This window comes from Dryobates pubescens, chromosome 5 (assembly GCF_014839835.1).
Source record: "Dryobates pubescens isolate bDryPub1 chromosome 5, bDryPub1.pri, whole genome shotgun sequence".
NCBI classification, from domain to species: domain Eukaryota; kingdom Metazoa; phylum Chordata; class Aves; order Piciformes; family Picidae; genus Dryobates; species Dryobates pubescens.
In genome coordinates this window covers 9,973,364-9,992,311 of record NC_071616.1, presented here as the reverse complement: position 1 = coordinate 9,992,311, position 18,948 = coordinate 9,973,364, and the positions used below count along the sequence as shown (strand labels likewise).

The 18,948-nt window shown below is 44.4% G+C and overlaps 1 protein-coding gene across 3 annotated transcripts in view; it reads right to left on the bottom strand.

Moving 5' to 3' along the window:
- Nucleotides 1–18,948, bottom strand: part of LOC104300354 (deubiquitinase DESI2) — a 65,990-nt gene that overhangs the window by 24,999 nt on the left and 22,043 nt on the right. The window contains exon 2 of one of the 3 annotated variants that reach the window (XM_009900627.2): nt 1,107–1,179. The exons of the other annotated variants lie outside the window; for them this stretch is intronic. Within the exon in view, the coding sequence (XP_009898929.1) occupies nt 1,107–1,179 (73 nt within the window). The remainder of the gene's footprint in view (nt 1–1,106; nt 1,180–18,948) is intronic. 3 annotated transcript variants of the gene reach the window in all.

The window sequence follows — 18,948 nt, the reverse complement described above, 5'->3', positions numbered from 1 at the left end:
TGGGCTACTGCCAACATCCATTTCAGCCAGACTCTGAAAGATGTTTTTTTTCTGTTTGGTTACCTATTGGCCTCTCACAGCCTCTCTCCATGCTAATACTACTGCTTTGCCACAGTGCCTGGAAAATTAATTCTGTCTCTGTGCCCTTCCAGGTGGCTTCCTCTCAGCCTCTCATAGAGAGACTGTCAATGGTGATACTGAGGTGGAAGAAGTCTTTCCTGGAGTAGGGACAGATCAATCTTCCAGAGGGATTGACAGATAAGTGGGGATTCTTTGCAGAACACCAAGCTGATTGCACTCTGCTGCCTCTGCATGCAGGTTGAGCCAGAAAGTCCCTCCATGTCATACAGGCCATCTTGGAGGGGTTATATTCACTGCATGGTGCTGGCTAAAAATACCATGAGAGTAGCCAAAGTCATTGACATCTAATGCTGAAGGAGGAAACAGGAAGCCTGTGATGCTAGTCTGTCCTTCACTACTCTACAGCTGTTTTCCCAGATCTCTTGACTATGCCTGTTGCAATGGGTGCTCTAATCAGCTTCAACTCAATGCAGACCACTTCAAAAGTCTTACTAGACATTTTGTTTTTCCTTGTAACTCTGCTGTTTTAAAAGAACAGCTTTGAAGACCTGGAAATCTAGATTCCAAGGTTTCTAGACTATAGACATTCATAAAGAATCAATGCAAAATGGATTCATCCAAAGAGAGGATTAGTACAAACACAGATGTGCAGGTCTCAAGACAGCCACTGATCCACCTGTCCTCTGTCTTCTCCATCTGTCCCATTCTCCCTCCATCTTCTTCAGTGAAGAATTGTTTTCCAACATTGCTGGGTCCCTCTTATCTGCCATCCTGCCACACACTTCCACACACCATAGAGTTTGCAGTTACATGCTGAAAATAAGAAGGGCTATGTGGTGCATGACAAAACTGCATAAGTTCCTGCTGGACTCCACTATAGACTCCAAAAAGTGGTCTGGCTGACTTTTTGTTCCTCAAAACACTCCTTGCCAAAAGCTGTATGTTTGGAGTGCTTTTCTGTATCAGACTAGCCATACATACTAGTCCCCATGTTCTGCAGGTAGTGAAAAGGAAGTGCTTCATACCTCTGCCGTAGATCTCGATGCCAGAGTGGAAGACACCAATCCCCAAGGTGGAGGTGTATTCATTTATCCAGTACTACAGTAAGAGAAAAGCCACATTTGGAAGCATTAGTGGAAACACAACACATGACCTTGGGTTTAGGGTATATTCCCCATCTCTTGTCCTCACAGCAAGGTCTCTTATGGACAAGAGTGATTTTGAAATGATACTGAAATAAACAAATTGAGACTCCTTATAGACTGACAGAAGTGGGCTGTGTTTGTACAGCTGGCTGAGGCTAGGTCTTCAAAAAATGGTCATCTAATAATTTCCATGTAAGGCATTAACCTGTATTAAGGTCTAGCTGGACTGGAACCTGCATAAACCCAGCTGGTACAGGATATGTGATTATTTATCTTCCTTGCCTCTTAAATAACTGACACTGAGCCAGTTTTACCAATTCACTTGTCTTACCTGATCTGCAAAAATCTCGAGTTGGAGAATCCCCAAATATTTTCCACACTTTCCAACATCTACTTTTTATTAAGTTGGTTTTGGGCTATGAAATCATACAGACAGAGGTCTGTTCCCCCTGTAGGTCAGAGGAGCACCTTTTAGCAATTACATGACAGGTAACTCCTTTATAGAATAAAAGAAGGAAAAAAACCAACGGTTGGAGCATGCTAGCCAACACATTGTTCAGGGGCATCATATACTAACAGGCACTGTTTTCAGAGGAGGCAAAAGGTCCAGGGTGACCACAACTTCATCCAAGTCAAAAACAAATCATCAAGAGGAGCTGTTAAGTGACTTCATTTCTCCAGAGCCTAGCACTTTCCCCAGTACATCAAGGGCAGAGTAATACTGCAGTCTGGTGCAAGCACGAAATGCTCCTCCACCAAGCACTGCTCAAGGCCTGTTTCCACCATACCGTGAAGGACAGCGCAGATACCCAAACAAGTCTCAGCTATGCTGATGCTGGAGTGGGAAGCTATACAGACATGCCAGGGCAGTGCCGCACTGGAGATAATTAGCCCTGCTCAGCACTAGTATTTATTAGGTTAGCTGCAGAGCTGTGCTGCTACAGAAACTATGTTTTCAGGCACCGAGTGGAAATGTCTGGTACACTTCCAGCTTGTTTACAGCTACTGTGCAGTGAAGATGCATCCCCAGTAACTCAGAGGAACTAAATTCTGATTTTAATCAAGCACTACAAGGAAAGCGAGTGTTCTTCACTTGTCCCTGTACAGAGACAGACTCATTCTCTTTTGGGTCTGGCAGCTGCTTCTGTTGGAGACAGAATAAGCTGCACAGTCCCTGGTGTCTGGTGTCACTGAGCTGACATAGTATCACAGACTCACAGAAACACTCGGGTTGGAAAAGACCCTCAGGATCACCAAGTCCAACTGATAGCCCTACTCTACAAAGTTCACCCCTAAACCACATCCCCAAGCACCACATCCAAACGACCTTTAAACACATCCAGGGTTGGTGACTCAACCACCTCCCTGGGCAGTGCATTCCAATGCCTGACTACTCTTTCTGTGAAAAACTTCTTCCTAATGTCCAGTCTAAACCTACCCAGTTGTAGCCTGAGGCCATTCTCTCTTGTTCTATCACTAATCACCTTTGAGAAGAGACCAGCACCAGCCTCTCTATGACATCCTTTCAGGTAGTTGTAGAGAGCAATGAGGTCTCCCCTCAGCCTCCTCTTCTCCAAACTAAACAGCCCCAGCTCCCTCAGTTGTTCCTCATAAGATTTATTCTCCATGAGTGAGAACCCAGAGGTTACCTGACATACTCCATCTACTTTCCTCACACTGCTTGCTTACATATTTTTGATGACTGCAATAGGTCTGTAAATTGCCTGGAAATGCTTTCTGTGAGACCACTGCTGCCCTTCTCCACACTTCTCTATTGCCCCATCCTCTGCAACAGGAATATCCCTGTTATGACTGGGAAAGAAGATACAGAGGTAGAGGCTGCATACAGGAGCCCATATGACACAGACCACATCTGCTGAAGAGACCAAAGCCTGTGTCCCATAGTTCAGTTCTTTGCTCTTCCAAATCTGATGGGTTAACTGGTCAGATAGTTTCAGTACGCTTCAGATAAACACTGATTTCTAGAGTTCCACCATAACAGCTCCCAGAGGATACAATAAGTAGGTTGTCTTCTTCCTTCAGGCTGAACTATTGTCTCACAGCAACAATGCCCAGGTCACACCAGCTGCTTTGCTTAGAGGAACAACTAATAGGAAGAGAAGGGAGACTTTTTAAATTAGAAATGCTTTTGCCAGTTATCAAAGTCAGGGCTATTTGCAGAGGCTGCTCTGCATTAGGCTTTGTATTTCAAATAAGAAAGTTAAACTGAAAATCACTTCCAGCTATAGCTTTTCCTTCTTACATCTTTTAAGTTTATGTTGGATTCAAACAACAAATAAGCAAACAAGCAGGAAAAAAACCCCAAACCTCTCCTTGATTAACCTGCTAGAGTAATGCACTGAGACATGATCACCTCATATGTGCAGAGCTCTGTCAGATCACAAGCCTATGCTGTCCCCCAAGCACTCTTGTTCCCAGCATGGAGTCACAGTCCCTGAAGCCCACCCTGCTGAACTCCAGGCTGAGGACAGCTCTGGAAGCACAAGTGGTGAGGAAGCTCCACCACAAATAAAGATTTGAGGAGCAAATATGGTTCTCTGCCTGATGCCAGATGTTGGGGGTTACAACTATCACACGGACAGTTCTGTATTTAAATGGTGTTATTTTTCAAGTATGAATTCCTTTAGTGAGTTGTTATGGACTGAACTGCAACAGCCTCAGCCATACCTGAATTTCAACTGAACAGAAGCTGTACTGGTCTAGTACTTTTAGTACTCCCTTTTCAAATAATTGCAGTAACACAAGGGTGTTATCAAAGCAGGATCTGATTTGTATTTTGGTTCACTGTAAATAAAAAATTTCAGTACAATCTATTAGCAAGACCAAAATGCAAAGCAGCTCTGAATCATGGCTGCTGCTGTCCTCATCTCACCCCTGTCTCCAGGGTGCTGCAGAATCTGCCTCCAGTGTGTGACTGAACAGGCAGCGAACTCCTCATGGCACTTTGGCACAGCCTACGGCTTGTCTTGGGAGGAAGCTCTGCTAAAGTGAACATGTCAGTCACTTGCTGAGCTGGAAGAGAGAATCCAAGTCAGATTTGAAACCAGGTTTGTATATACATGCACGAGCTGGCCTTGTTTTCCAAGGGGTTTGTAATTCTGAGCATAACAATCAGCAAATACTCATCTCTGGAGTAAATTGGATTCTGCTTAGATTAAAAACAAAATTCTGCAGCCTCTTCTGAGTCAGATGAAAGACTCAGGGAATCCAACACAGCAGTGTCTTAAAGGGAGTTGTGATTCATGCTTACATTACATCCTGCCTGCAAAATCATGCTGTAAACCCTACAAAGAGGGACTAGAAGCATGCTGTCTCATTTCCACTTTCAACAGAGAGAGAAAACAGCTCAGAAGCTAAGAGAGGCAGGGAGGAAAGCTAACCAGACTGTAGCTGCTTCACAGAAGCAGCAGATACCCAGGACTTAGAATCCAAACCCAGAGTAACCTCTCTGCATTTAGTTTGTATTGTATCAGTTAGGAGCTTTTAAAGCAGGTCCCTGATGAAGTAGAATCTGAAATTTTCCAGTTTTTATTCAAGTCCTGGTTGGTTTGGTTCGGAGGCCTGAATATCTGGTGAGATATTTCAGATTCTAGAAGATACTCTGAGTCAGTTGCTGTGTTATTCATTTCATTTATCCATCTTTCACACAGAGATGGAAGTGACAGTCTCACTGGGACAGTGAGCCATGCCCTAACTTTCCAGAAAGAAAAGAAGTTTAAAAGCTTCATTATATTGATATGCTTCCAGTAAGTCTAGAATGGAGAAGCAGATGGCGTGATACTAGCAGATGATGTCATCCTGGTGACTTTTCACAGCAGCAGCTCGTGGGAAGTCCTACCAGAAACAGGAGTTTCTGAGAGTTCCATCCATCCAACCACTAACTTCTACCTTCAATTAATATTGCACTGCAACACTGAAGTTTCTATCACTAGCTTTGTCTCTCTCTCCCTAATTCTGACCATTATTTTCCATGGTGTGTCACCAAAATCTCTCCTGCATCACTGCGCTGAGCAGCTTAACAAACCAGCTCCCTAGAAGCTGGAGACGAGACCACTTCTGTGAGTATCTCAGCACAGACTGGATACTCCACTCCACCAGATCCATCCACTGCTGAACAGACACTGAACCATCTTTTCTCATTATAAGGATGAACATACAGAAAAGAAATCTGCTAGGAGCTGTTAAATAAATCTGGTTTCAGCAAATAATTCCAAACTCTGAGTACTCAGTGTCCTAGATCCTCGCCATGTTCTTGTACGCTTCAGCAGATATCACATGCAATCATCATCTGATCCTGGGTACCAGGTTAGACAGACTCATAGAATCATAGACTCAATAAGGGTGGAAAAGACCTCAAAGATCATCAAGTCCAACCTGTCACCACAAACCTCACGACTACTAAACCATGGCACCAAGTGCCACCTCCAATCCCCTCTTGAACACCTCCAGGGACAGCAACTCCACCACCTCCCTGGGCAGCACATTCCAATGGCTAACAACTCTCTCTGTGAACTACTTTCTCCTCACCTCCAGCCTAAACTTCCCCTGGTGCAGCTTGAGACCATATCCTCTTGTTCTGGTGTTGATTGCCTGAACTAGTCTGGTTGCTCTAATGTCCATGTATGACCATGCACTGCTTTGAATGAGAAGCCTGTCCCAAGGGTCGATGGGACAGATGATGAACCAGAAACTAATTTAACCATATCTCCTCTCAAAACACTACCTGTATATAATTCAGCAGGATTACTTCCTTTTCCCTGTGAACACATTGGCGAAGATTTGCTTCTAGGAGGAAGGAGAGGGGGGAAAAGTGCTGAGAGACACAGAGAATTCTGATGATTGCTAGTAAGCAAGCAGTGTCTTAAGGGACTGAAGGAAATGGCCAAGTCACCTCACCCTCTGCTAGCCTTTATGGATCCTGTCATCACATGTCCATTAACAGACTGTCCCCCTATTAGATGGTCTTGATCTTAGTCCTTTCCTCTTTGAGGGCCAAGTTACACATTGCAACACCAAGCAATTCTTTGCAGAGATGTCTCCTCTCTGTAGAATGGAGGAGCAGAAAAGACTCACTAGCTCAACAAATCCAAGTGGAGAACACCCAGGATTCCAGCTGCTAACTAGAGTGCTTCATGAAAGGAGTCAGACTGGCAGAGAACATTTTTTCACATCTCTGCCTTTACACACTGTAAAGTCCAGGGAAGTGATTCTGCCCCTCTCCTCCACTGTGGTACGACCCCACCTGGAGTACTGTGTCCAGCTCTGGAGCTCTTAGCACAAGACAGACAGGGATACACTTTTCAGCAAGGCCTGCGGTGGTAGGACAAAGGGTTGTGGTTTTAAACTAAAAGAAGGTAGTTTTAGGCTAGATGGAAGGAACACATTTTTTACACTGAGGGTGATGAAATACCAGGCACAAGTTGCCCAGAGAGGGATGGAGGATCCACCCCTGGAAACATTCGAGATCAGGTTGGACAGGGCTTTAAGCAACCTGATCTAGTTGATGTCCCTGCACATTGCGGGGGTGTTGGGCTAGATGACCTTTAAAGGTCCTTTCCAACCCAAAGCATGCTATGATTCTATGAAAGTCTTTTCCCAGAGGCTTTGTCCTGGGCTTAGCAGTGTTTGGCCCCTGAAGTCAACTTAGGCAGCATCACGAAAACATGCAGAAAATTGTGTGTACTAATACATGCACCAATTGGTCATTCTCAAACACTGGGAAAATCCTCTGCAATGTTAAAGCCCAACATAAAAGCCAGCATTAAAAAGGCAACATCTGATTGATGCAGGAGACAAGCCAGGAAACAAAGTAATATCTCAGCATTATTTTCTGAGCTGAATTGATCTAGGTATGAAATATGAGAGCACCAAACTAGAAGGGAAAGCCAGAGAGCATCACTTCATGAAACTAGTGAGTAAAATCCCAGCCCTATACAGTCAGCAACTTCAGAAGAGTTTCAGTTTCCTGCAATACATTTTTCTAAACCACAGTCCATAATTTGGCCCACAGAAGTGCTTGCAGGGGTGAAGGAAGCATTACCTCAGCTACAAACATGCAGGACAGGGGGCTTCCCATAGGTCTTTGCCAAGGCACTTCAGTCATATTGCAGCAGTGTGGCATATGTTCCACAGCCCTAGGGACACACTTGGTTCTGCCAAACTGGCTCAGTCCTGCTGTTCACTCCTCCTGGCCTGGAGCTCTAGTAATATGAATTACTATCATGTGGGATAAGATCAAATTATACAGCATAGCTGCTATTGGTAAGTTTTCTTTAGCAACTGGATGAGACTGAAGCTCATTTCAGTGTGACCTGTGTCTCCTACACTCAGTTCTCCAAAGGTCCAAGGCTTGTATATTCGCCATGCTTAAAATGCTATTGCCCTGATATACTGCAAATACAGATTAAGCAGGAAAGGATAGAAATGCATGTGGGCAGAACAGCAACTGAAAAAGAAGCTTAACAGAATGTAGAGAAGAAGAACAATGACATAGAGTTGCTGCTTCAAACCTGGGGAAAGATACCTGGGTGAAGCCTCACTCCAGCACATGCAGAATGTGACTCTTACTGGCTGGAGGATAACTTCCTATACCAGGTCCTCCTTGTTACTGACAAAAGCTATCAATCTGCAAGTCATAGACCAGGGTGTGCAGGCTGTCAGGTCACTCCAATTCACCAAAAGCACCTGCTGTAGTCAGGTAGGTTAACTTTCACTTAAAGTACTAGACAGGGTTACAGAAACAAAGTCCTGCACCCTAAGCAGGCCCTTGTGTACAGATAGACTCAGCTTCCCGTGGTGATTGGCAAGAAAAACAGTTCCCAGGATGCAGGCATAGCCTGTTTGCAAACAACCCAACTGGCAGAACTGAGTGAAGATTAAGGAACTATGGATTTTCTTCCAGGAGAGCATTCAAGTACTGAGAATTCGTCAGCTTCAGTGCAGGCAGGGAGCTTGAAGTAGCTCTGAAGCAGGGATACAGGGTTATACAGGACCTCACTGAAGGACCCCACATCAGACTTGGAGCAGGACAGGAGAACTGACTGGGGAATAGACATATGAGAAGCAGAGTCACATTACAGAAAGAAGAAAAATAAAAGGTATCTCTTAGCATGCAACTGACTCCACTCTGCTGCATTTTGAGCGAGAGAAACTTCTGCTGAGGACAGTTGTCCGCCCTTCAGTTTAACACATGCTCTGAAACACCAGGAGTTTCCTAGGAAATGACAGCCCCAAATTCACAAAGTATACTGATAAACATATTCCCTCATTCCCTCCTGCAAACCCACAAATGCTAAAAGACACAGGAAGCACCCTGGAGAGGGACAATAGGTCACAGGTCCAACAGACTGGGACAGCCAACTCAGTCTCAGCAGCTCTTCTGCGTCAGCCAGGCTCTGCTCTGCTTCCTCTCAGGCTGGGCTAAATACATTTCTTAGCTGTCTGCTGAGGAGGAATTGCTTTGGAGGTTGCCATGACTTTTCAGACATTATAATGTGCTTCTGAATTGCTTGATGCATGAGCCAACACGAAAGTCTTTGCAATCACAAAGCATAAAGAGCTTATTGCAGTGGCTTCTAAAGCACTCTGTGTGGATTAAAAACTGCTGCTGCTGAGGGAGAGTTGGAAATCTGCTTACGCCTCAGTGCCGTGACGCAATGCGATTTGACTGGAAGAATAGCAGGGCAGAAGGAAACATTAATCATGCTGTGGAAACATGCATTTGAGAAGTTCACTTTTGGTTCTATTTAAAATATTTTTAATTACAATTCATTAACAGGAGTTAGCTGTGAGAACAGGATACCTTCACCGTTTCCACCGACAGCCTCATCCTACAGAAAGGGCAGGCACAGTCCTGGCTCAGTGCACTGGTATTATGTGAAGTCTCTCCAAATTATCTACTTTCTCCATTACTGTTCCACTGCCTACCCTGTTGCACTGACAGCAGGCATTGTCCCAAGCAGAGCTTCTTTCCTGCAGCAACAACTGGGACAAGTTTACCACTGGGCATCTTTTGCCTCAAGCCGTACAGGTTTGTAGCCTGATGTTCAGAAAGGAGCTAAATCCAGCATGATCTGCATTAAATACAGTTAGCTCTTTCAGGGGACAGTGAACACTCCTCCAACCTATGGTTCAGAGCTTGAGCAGAAACTTGCCTCTCCAGTGGAGAGATAGGGCAACTAGCTGGCTAAATTAAGCAACTATTTTATATCCCAGCAGAATGAACATCCCTGTCTCTTCTGTTTGTAAGAACACACAGAAGCTGGCAGAAGTTAATCCACCAAGGGTTTGTCTCACTGGTAACAATACTAAAGGCCCATCTTAGGTGTTTGTGCACACAACAGGCCATTTGTAATAGACTGGTTGTGCCATATGAGAAGCAATATGCCATTTTCCCAACCTGAAGGGGCTTGAGTGGGACTGAAGGCATCACACAGATGGAGCTGATGGAGATGGGTGCAGCATGTGCCAGTGCCAAGGACCAGTCCCGGGCAGTGTTCCCATAAACAGCCCTGTAGAAGGATTACCCTTGCTATTGAACACCACTTCACATGCTATATCTCCTTGGCTTTGACAGCTTTGATGTACCATCTTAATCTCAGCTATATGAAGCTAGGGGAGAAAAAAGGATTCATTTGCAGGCTTACACTGAAGCGTATTTACTCAGGGAACGTGCTTGAGAAATTTGGATGTGTTATAAATTTAGCAAAGTGATAAAGCCTTTGCCTTGGATGCATTCACAGTGACAGGTCAAGAGGTATTCAGAAAGAACAGCAGCAAAATGATCAGGGAAATGGTGAGACTGACTTATAAGAGAATTAATTCAGAGGAGTTAATAGCTTGGCAAAGCAGTGACTGCAGATGACAAATTTGCAAACATTTGAAGGGCTGACATGCATTATAGGAGAAGACTTCTTAAGAATAATATGAAAGGATTCAAGTGGAGCAAAATACTCAGCTTCAAAAAGAGAGACTTCAGCTAAGTGTTTAGAAGTTTCCTGGCAGCAAGAAAGCACCAGGAAACATTTGCACAACTCAAAGCCAGATATTAAGAAAGCCTTAATATGCCTGTGCAGGACAGAATGCTATAAATTGTTTTTCTCTGCTAATGTCTAGGAGCCTAGGATCATGTTTGAGACTGTACACCTACAGGCATTGTGAGACCTCAGCCTGGTCTTCAGAGCATGTCAGAAAGCAGACTTCCTGTCAAAGAGGGTTCAGGTGACTTGTAAAAACCCACAACAACAAGCAAACCAACCAACAAACCAACCACCCACCAACATAGGGAGATAAATACCCTACACCTTGGTTCACCCAGAGATATCTCAAGCACAATACAGAGGCTTTGGCTCTGGAACTGTCTTGGGTCATAAGTATAGCCTAAGGGCTCTCGATACGTCATCTTGCAGGAAAGATGTAACTCAACTGCAATAATAAACAGGAGCAACACTGTGGAGCAATGCTGCAGCAAGGCCCTGCTCAGATCAAGGAATATTAACACCTTCTACTTGTTGGTAAGGATCTTCACTATCTTCTGTGGACCACTACCAGTCTTTCTCTCCAAAGAAGAATAGAATAGAATAGAGCAGAGCAGAATTAACCAGGTTGGAAAAGACCTTTGAGATCATCGAGTCTAACCTATCATCCAACACCATCTGATCAACTAAACCATGGCACCAATTGCCCCATCCAGTCTCTTCCTAAACAACTCCAATGATGGTGACTCCACCACCTCCCTGAGCAGCCCATTCCAATGGCCAATCACTCTCTATGAAGAACTTCTTCCTAACATCCAGCCTAAACCTCCCCTGGTGCAGCTTGAGACTGTGTCCTCTTGTTCTACACCTCTTGTTCCCAATGTCCAACATTACAGAGGTCAAACAGACATTTAGTGCACCTTTTGAAAATGCACTCCACTCTACATAACAATCTTACCTAGGCCAAACCATCTGTCTCTGAACAGAGACTTGAGCTGCAGGTAACATGCTCCTCAAGTCCTCCACAGAATGGCTGATTGCCTAAGAGCTGTACCATGGCCCTAAAGTGCCATAAAGCACAGCTCATCTCACTGCTTCAGCAGATGGGTAGCAGGGATTTGAACTTCAGCCTGTCATATTCAAGATGAACAAGTGTAGCTTCTCCATCAAAGAGATACGTGCCCATGTAAACAGCTCTAGCAGAAGAGATTGAGAGATCCATGCCACCGAATAAATTATCAGTGAAGACTTCTCTGTTAAGATCTTATCTAGGTCCTTCCTTAGGTTCCTGCATTTCTCTCTCATAATAACAAAGTGCTAACACGACACTGATTCTTCCTCATGGGCTTACTCTTTGAGTGCTCCTTCATGGCTAAACAAGTAACTGCTCTTTGGCTACCTCAGGCACACCAGCAGTCCATGTCTGACCACATGAGGCATATTTCTTGGAGCCTTTTTCTTGGGTATCTAATGAGAACATCCAAACACTACAGCATGGGTTGAAACATGCTCCACTGTGCTGCCTCCATTCAGGAATGAAGTATTGTTCTACAGGATCCAATTCATAGGTATAGCCATCAAAGCCTTTAAGGGGAGAAAATTAATACCTATTACAAAAAAAGTCTGTCTGCTCATCCTGTTAACAAGGAGCAGAGCTCTATGACTTAGGAGACTGAAGCATCTGCAGTTATTCCTGAATGGGACTCCTTTCAGTTATCCTCTGATTATTACTCAGAGCTGCCAGGTGTCCAAACATGCTCAACCATGATTTGGGCCCCTCAGTTTAAGAAAGATGTTGAGTTGCTGCAACGTGTCCAGCAAAGGGCAACAAAGCTGGGGAGGGGTTTGGAGCACAAGCCCTATGAGGAGAGACTGAGGGAGCTGGGGTTGCTTAGCCTGAGAAGAGGAGGATCAGAGGAGACCTTATTGCTGTCTACAATGACCTGAAGGGAAATTGTAGCCAGGAGGGGGTTGGTCTCTTCTCCTAGGCAACCAGCACCAGAACAAGAGGACACAGTCTCAAGCTGCACCAGGGGAGGTTTAGCTGGATGTTAGGAAGAAGTTCTTCACAGAAAGAGTGATTGGCCATTGGAACGTGCTGCCCAGGGAGGTGGTGGAGTCACCATCACTGGAGGTGTTTAGGAAGAGACTGGATGGGGTGCTTGGTGCCATGGTTTAGTTGATCAGATGGTGTTGGATGATAGGTTAGACTCGATCTCAAAGGTCTTTCCCAACCTGGTTTGTTCTGTTCTATTCATAAGATTTGCTTACCTACCAAACCATATCTAGTCAGTACTAGGGGAAGGGAGAATCATCTCCAAAATGCCAGGCTTTGACCATCCTGAAGAGATGAGATGCAATAGACTAAACAAAGCCCTTATTGCCAGACATATGACCTTGAAAACTTTTATTAGCTGCATGCAGACCACTTACAATTTCATTTTGGCAAGAACATTCCCTTCTGTGCTGCTGTCTGAAGACATGCTGTGCCAAGGAGTGGGGAGAAAAACTCTGAGAGATTACTATTAAATGGAAGAAATTAGACATCAAGCTTAACTTATGGCTCAAAGTCTCTTGTGAAGATGAAAGGATTGAAAACCAAAAAGAAGCAGAGCAAAGCAGGACAGAATTTGAGAGCGCGAGCCAGCATGCGGGTTCATCATCATCTGGCTCTTAGCCTCCCCTTGGAGAAACAGACCTTTCTGATGTAATACTAGAAGGGAAAGTCACTCAGGAATTGCAGTTCTGGAAACCATGAGGCTCAGGATTGCTCCTATGCATAGCAAAGGTGGCAACTGTCAAGGTACAGGCTTTCAATAAATGTAAAGATGCACTCAAAGATCTCCTTGGGTTTTTTAACATCTCAGGTCAGATGGCTCAATGGCACTCTGCTTCTCTACTTCACAGTCCTTCCTAGGATTTCAGTACTTTACAAGCATTAAGTCATTAAGCCTCATAACACTTGTGTGAAGCTGGAAGATTATCTTTGTTTTAGAAGCAGCAGAAGAAAATACGAGCATCTAGCTTGTGCTGTGACTACAAAGGCACAGCAGACTGGGAGCAACAAAGGGCAACAAAGCTGGTGAGGGGTCTGGAGCACAAGCCCTATGAGGAGAGGCTGAGGGAGCTGGGGTTGCTTAGCCTGGAGAGAAGGAGGCTCAGGAGAGACCTTATTGCTGTCTACAACTACCTGAAGGGAGGTTGTAGACAGGCAGGGGCTGGTTTCTTCTCCCAAACAACCAGCACCAGAACAAGAGGACACAGTCTCAAGCTGCACCAGGGGAGGTTTAGGCTGGATGTTAAGAAGAAGTTCTTCATAGGAAGAGTGATTGCCCATTGGAATGGGCTGCCTGGGGAGGTGGTGGAGTCGCCATCACTGGAGGTGTTTAGGAGGAGACTTGATGGGATGCTTGGTGCCATGGTTTAGATGGTGTTGGATGATGGGTTGGACACAATGATCTCAAAGGTCTCTTCCAACCTGGTTTATTCTGTTCTATTCTATTCAGAGATGAGCTCAACATCCTGACTCAAAGGTTAACAATCCAACAACACTTCCATGCTGGATCATTAACCACCAAAAAGAAGTAATCTACAGTACTGTCATATGGTTTGTTGAAGTAGAAAGGACTGATGCTGATCCACCCATAGCTCCTCTTCTGAAAATGGATATCACACTGGTTTTCTTTTCCAAAGACACTATAGCCTATTGAAAAAATGAGCATCCCATTTGACAAACAGAATTAGAGAAGAGTGTAGAAGTGTTAGAAGTTTCAGCTGTGATTTTTAAACTTCTATCTCCTGAGAACTTAGAGCCTTAAAAGTCAAAACTCTTATTGACAACACTGTATACCTATATGCATTGCAACCCCATTCATTAATGCTTTGATCAAGGACAGCAGCATCCTTGATACACAAGGCAGGGACATCTCTTTATATCAAGAAAGTGTAAGAAACTAGTTAAAACAACTTCTGACTTCTGCCAAGTTCCTGTATGGATAACTACTTGTAGAAGACTGAGGTAACAACAAAGTCCTTGTATTACAGCCATCACAAAGGGATAAGAAGTCCCTTTCTGATGTCACAGAAGGACCAAGAATGCCACAGACAATGAAGCAAGTCAATAGCTCCTTTTGTTCTATCTCATTAATGCAAGGCACAGTAACACTGTTTTCAACCTGTTCTGCACAGATCCAAAGGAACAGCAAACTACTTCAAAGGAATCTGCAGGCTGGCAGACATTTACTAGACAAAAGCTGACATCTTCAGTGGGGGAAAAATAAAATTGAAAATGAGAGGCACACAGATGTTAAAGGAGAGAAAATTATTGCCCAAAGGAAAGCAGAGAAAACATCCTGGGTTCAAACAGGATGTGGAAGCATGTTCAAACATCCATAGACAAACTGATGAAGGACAGTCCCATAACCAGAATGTCAAACAAGGACTTGAGAGGTTCACTTTCCCTGCTCTGTTATGAAGATACTAAAGAAAAAGTCAAAACTAAAATTTAATCAATGTGATACTGCTTTCAAATTCAAAGCTGTGCTCCTCCAAACTCCTTCTCAAATTCCCCATTTACCCTGAAGTGTTTAACACCATTAGTATCAATAATCTGAGTGGAAGACCTTCCCACTCCACTACAGCCAGAACAGGTGGGCTCCACACTCAGATTATAAGAAACCCAAGTAGAGATGGTCTCCCAGCTCTGCTTTTCAACATTGACTCTTTGCTGCTCGTAGTCCATAGGCACAGGCCTCCCCCTGGCATTCTTAATGGCAGCAATAGAACATCACAGCCAGGAGTTGAACCACAAAGAAATCTACATCCCTACAGAAAACAAGTAACACTCTCAGAGCTGCTCTCCAGGCAAGTGCTACATAAATCCAAATTTCAGTCCAGTACTTACATGCCATACAGACATGTAAATTCTTGGTGTCTCATGCCTGCTCACTTGCCAAAATCAGTGGTGATTGTCCTTCAGCCAACAGCAGCAGCTTCAGAAAAGAGTACAGTGCAGGCTGTTACCCCTAAGGAAAGTACTCGCCATGCTGGCTTTGGTGGCACCTGGTTAGTATGAAATAGAATAGCATAGCATGGAACAGAATAAACCAAACCAGGTTGGAAGAGACCTTTGAGATTATCAAGTCCAACCTATCACCCAACACTATCTAATCAACTAAACCATGGCACCAAGCACCCCATCCACTCTCTTCCTAAACACCTCCAATGATGGTGACTCCACCACCTCCATGGGCAGCCCATTCCAATGGGCAATCACTCTTTCTATGAAGAGCTTCTTCCTAACATCCAGCCTAAGCCTCCCCCGGTGCAGCTTGAGACTGTGTCCTCTTGTTCTGGTGCTGGTTGCCTGGGAGAAGAGACCAAGCCCCACCTGGCTACAACCTCCCTTCAGGTAGTTGTAGAGAGCAGTGAAATCTCCCCTGATCCTCCTCTTCTCCAGGCTAAGCAACCCCAGCTCCCTCAGCCTCTCCTCATAGGGCTGTGCTCCAAACCCCTCCCCAGCTTTGTTGCCCTTCTCTGGACACGTTCCAGCAAGTCAACATCTTTCCTAAACTGAGGGGCCCAGAACTGGACACAGGACTCAAGGTGTGGCCTAACCAGTGCTGAGTACAGGGGCAGAATCACCTCCCTGCTCCTGCTGGCCGCACTGTTCCTGATCCAGGCCAGGATGCCAGTGGCCTTCTTGGCCACCTTGACACACTGCTGGCTCATGTTCAGCAACCAGTACCCCCAGGTCCCTTTCTGCCTGGCCACTCTCCAGCCACTCTGACCCCAGCCTGAATGTCTTGTAGTACCCTTGGCAGAAATTGACTGAGTATCATTAACATTAGTTCATTATGGAGGAAAAAAAAAGAAGAAAGAAAGAAAGGGGGGGGGCGGGAATTAAAAATCAATATTCATCTCCAATCTTCTGAGATGGGAATCTCTTATCCACATGGATGAGGGAAACCCTTGATAAGCAGAGATGTTTTTCTTGGAGATGTTCCAGGTGCCAGGCCTGGCTGGCAGTGTGCCTAACCAGCTTAGCTTAGAAAAATACTAGGAAATACAGATTCCCACAGCTAGTGACTTGCCCTTTTCCCCTACAGTGCTTTGTCCTGTCTTGGATAAAACTCCTCAGATACAGTGCCAATTTCATGCAGCATCTCATCACTCTGTATTCTCTTTTCCTACAAGAGAAAGGATATGGGCACAGTTGATAGTTATGCAGCATTATTATGCATATTATCATACACTTTCTCTGCTTATTGCAGCACAGTTATGAAAGAATCACATTGCAGAGATGCCTCCAGATTAGAATTTAAGGCATAAAACAGAAAGCAATGAACCTGAACACAGCAATGGTAAAATGCTGTTGTGCCATGGAGATTCAAAAATCCAGTGTCTGCTGGTCTGACATGCAACTCTGCAGTACTCATGCTGCACCAGAAGAAGAGGACACAGTCTCAAGCTGCACCAGGGGAGGTTTAGGCTGGATGTTAGGAAGAAGTTCTTCACAGAAAGAGTCACTGGCCATTGGAATGGGCTACCCAGGGAGGTGGTGAAGTCACCATCACTGGAGGTGTTTAGGGAGAGACTGGATGAGGCACTTGGTGCCATGGTTTAGTTGATTAGATAGTGTTGGGTGATAGGTTGGACTCGATCTCAAAGGTCTTTTCCAACCTGGTTAATTCTATTCAATTCTGGTTACTTGGCCTTCAGCCATCCCTTGCTGAAAGGCAGAGATGACAGCAGCAGTACCTGGCAACAATCCATCAGCATTTAGTACTATGAAGATGCTGGTTTGGGTTAAAACCATTTCAGAATGAAATGTAGATGTTTGCCCCTTGAAAGGGAGAGGCCCTGTGCTTACTTTTCACACACGCCCTTGCACAGGGAGAAGCAGAAACATGCCAATTCAGCTTCCTTGGGAAATACTGTTATCCTTGCTCCCACCTCCTACTAAACAGCATAGCATGTATGAGACTGGCGCTGGACTAGCAGTCAGGCTGCACTAGGTATTGCCCTCCTGCTGAGCACAGTATCATTTCACAGTTATGCTAAAACAAATCTTCTGTGCTAGCCCATTGTGCGCTGCATACATCTAGACACAGACCTGGAATGACCCTAGTGATTCAGCCAACTGGTTTCTTCACAGGCATGGATCTTAAGGTATCTCCACACCTGAAACATACCCAGTGAGATCAGGGATTGAAGGGGAAGAGAGAAGATAAGGGAATACTTCAGTAAGATCAAGAATGGAAATTTGCCTTATGTAGTAAGTTTCACTGGGACTATTTCCTCACCTTCCTCTCTGTCATTTGTATTCATTTCTATAAAAATCCATAAGATACTGCACCTACACTTTGGCTCCTATTTATTTTAGTGATAAGAGCAATGACTATATATTTATACCATGGCATGCAAATGGTGTTGTCTGCCAGATCTTTCAGAGACCTGCCAAAAAATTCTTCTGCATGCAGAGCAGACATCTAACCTGAACTGTGGCCAGGCTAATGTAGGGAAAAGAGGTAAGCACAGTAAATGTCTCATCTAGCTCACAATATCCTCTAATACCAAAGACATCTGCTCTCAGATTAAACTGTCTCGCTCATTTGGCCCTTTTATGAACCTTCTAGGTGCCCAGATGTCTATTGTAGGAAAATGAAGCTTTATTCAGCCCTAACTGACAATGGCCCAAGACTTATTTCAAAAGCAGATAGTAACTCATTTCTGGGAGGGAAGAAGCACACTCCAAGCACAACTCCATTTTGATTAGCACCAAAAAGAAGAGCCCATGCTTCTAATAAGACACTACACCTGGCCAAAAGGAGACTGTGGGGAGACCTTCTTACTCTCTACAACTGTCAGAAAGGAGGTTGTAGGAAAGCAGGCATTACTCTCTTCTCCCTAGTAACAAGCGATAGGACAAGAAGCAATGGCCTCTATGGAGGTTTAGATTGGATATTAGAAGAAGATTCTTCACTGAAAGGGTTCTCAAACACTGAAATAGGCTCCCCAGGGCAGTGGTTGAATCCCCATCCCTGGAGGTATTTGAAAGATGCAGAGATGTGGTGCTGAGGGACATACTTTAGTGCCAAACTTGGTAGAGTTAGATAACGGTTGGACTCAGTGATCTTAAAGATCTTTTTCAACCAAAGCAATTTTATGATTCTACACACAAGTCATATAACATAGCCACAAAGTGTGTGTGTGGGGGGGGAAGTGCTTCCCAGAGAACCAGAGACTTCAGAAAAATCACCACACTCTTTCCAGAATGATGCATGGGGTGGGAGAACAAGAACAAAACACCAGACAATTGGGCTCAGCTTAGATAGGGACATGATTCCCACAAAAGATGCAGGGACAACAGATGCATATCTCAGTTCTCCAAGGTTGCTTTTGTGTAAGTTCACTCACATAAGATAGGGAATACAAATGTTATAAATCTATAACTTAAGGTAATTATCCTGCAGAGCAAGGGGAAAATAAATATTTCTGTTCTTGTATAAGACAAGGGAATATCTGGACACTCCATCAATGAAAGTCATGTAAGTGATACATCATGCAAGTGACAAATGGATGGGTTGGAGACCATTCAGTTCACACTCCATAGATCTGCCTTTTTCTGAGTTAGATGGATACATGCAAGAGGTAAACAGATTTATCAAACAAATAAGATCAGCAGCTCAGCCTGATATATTTCACCTTATGTGGAACTTTTGTTT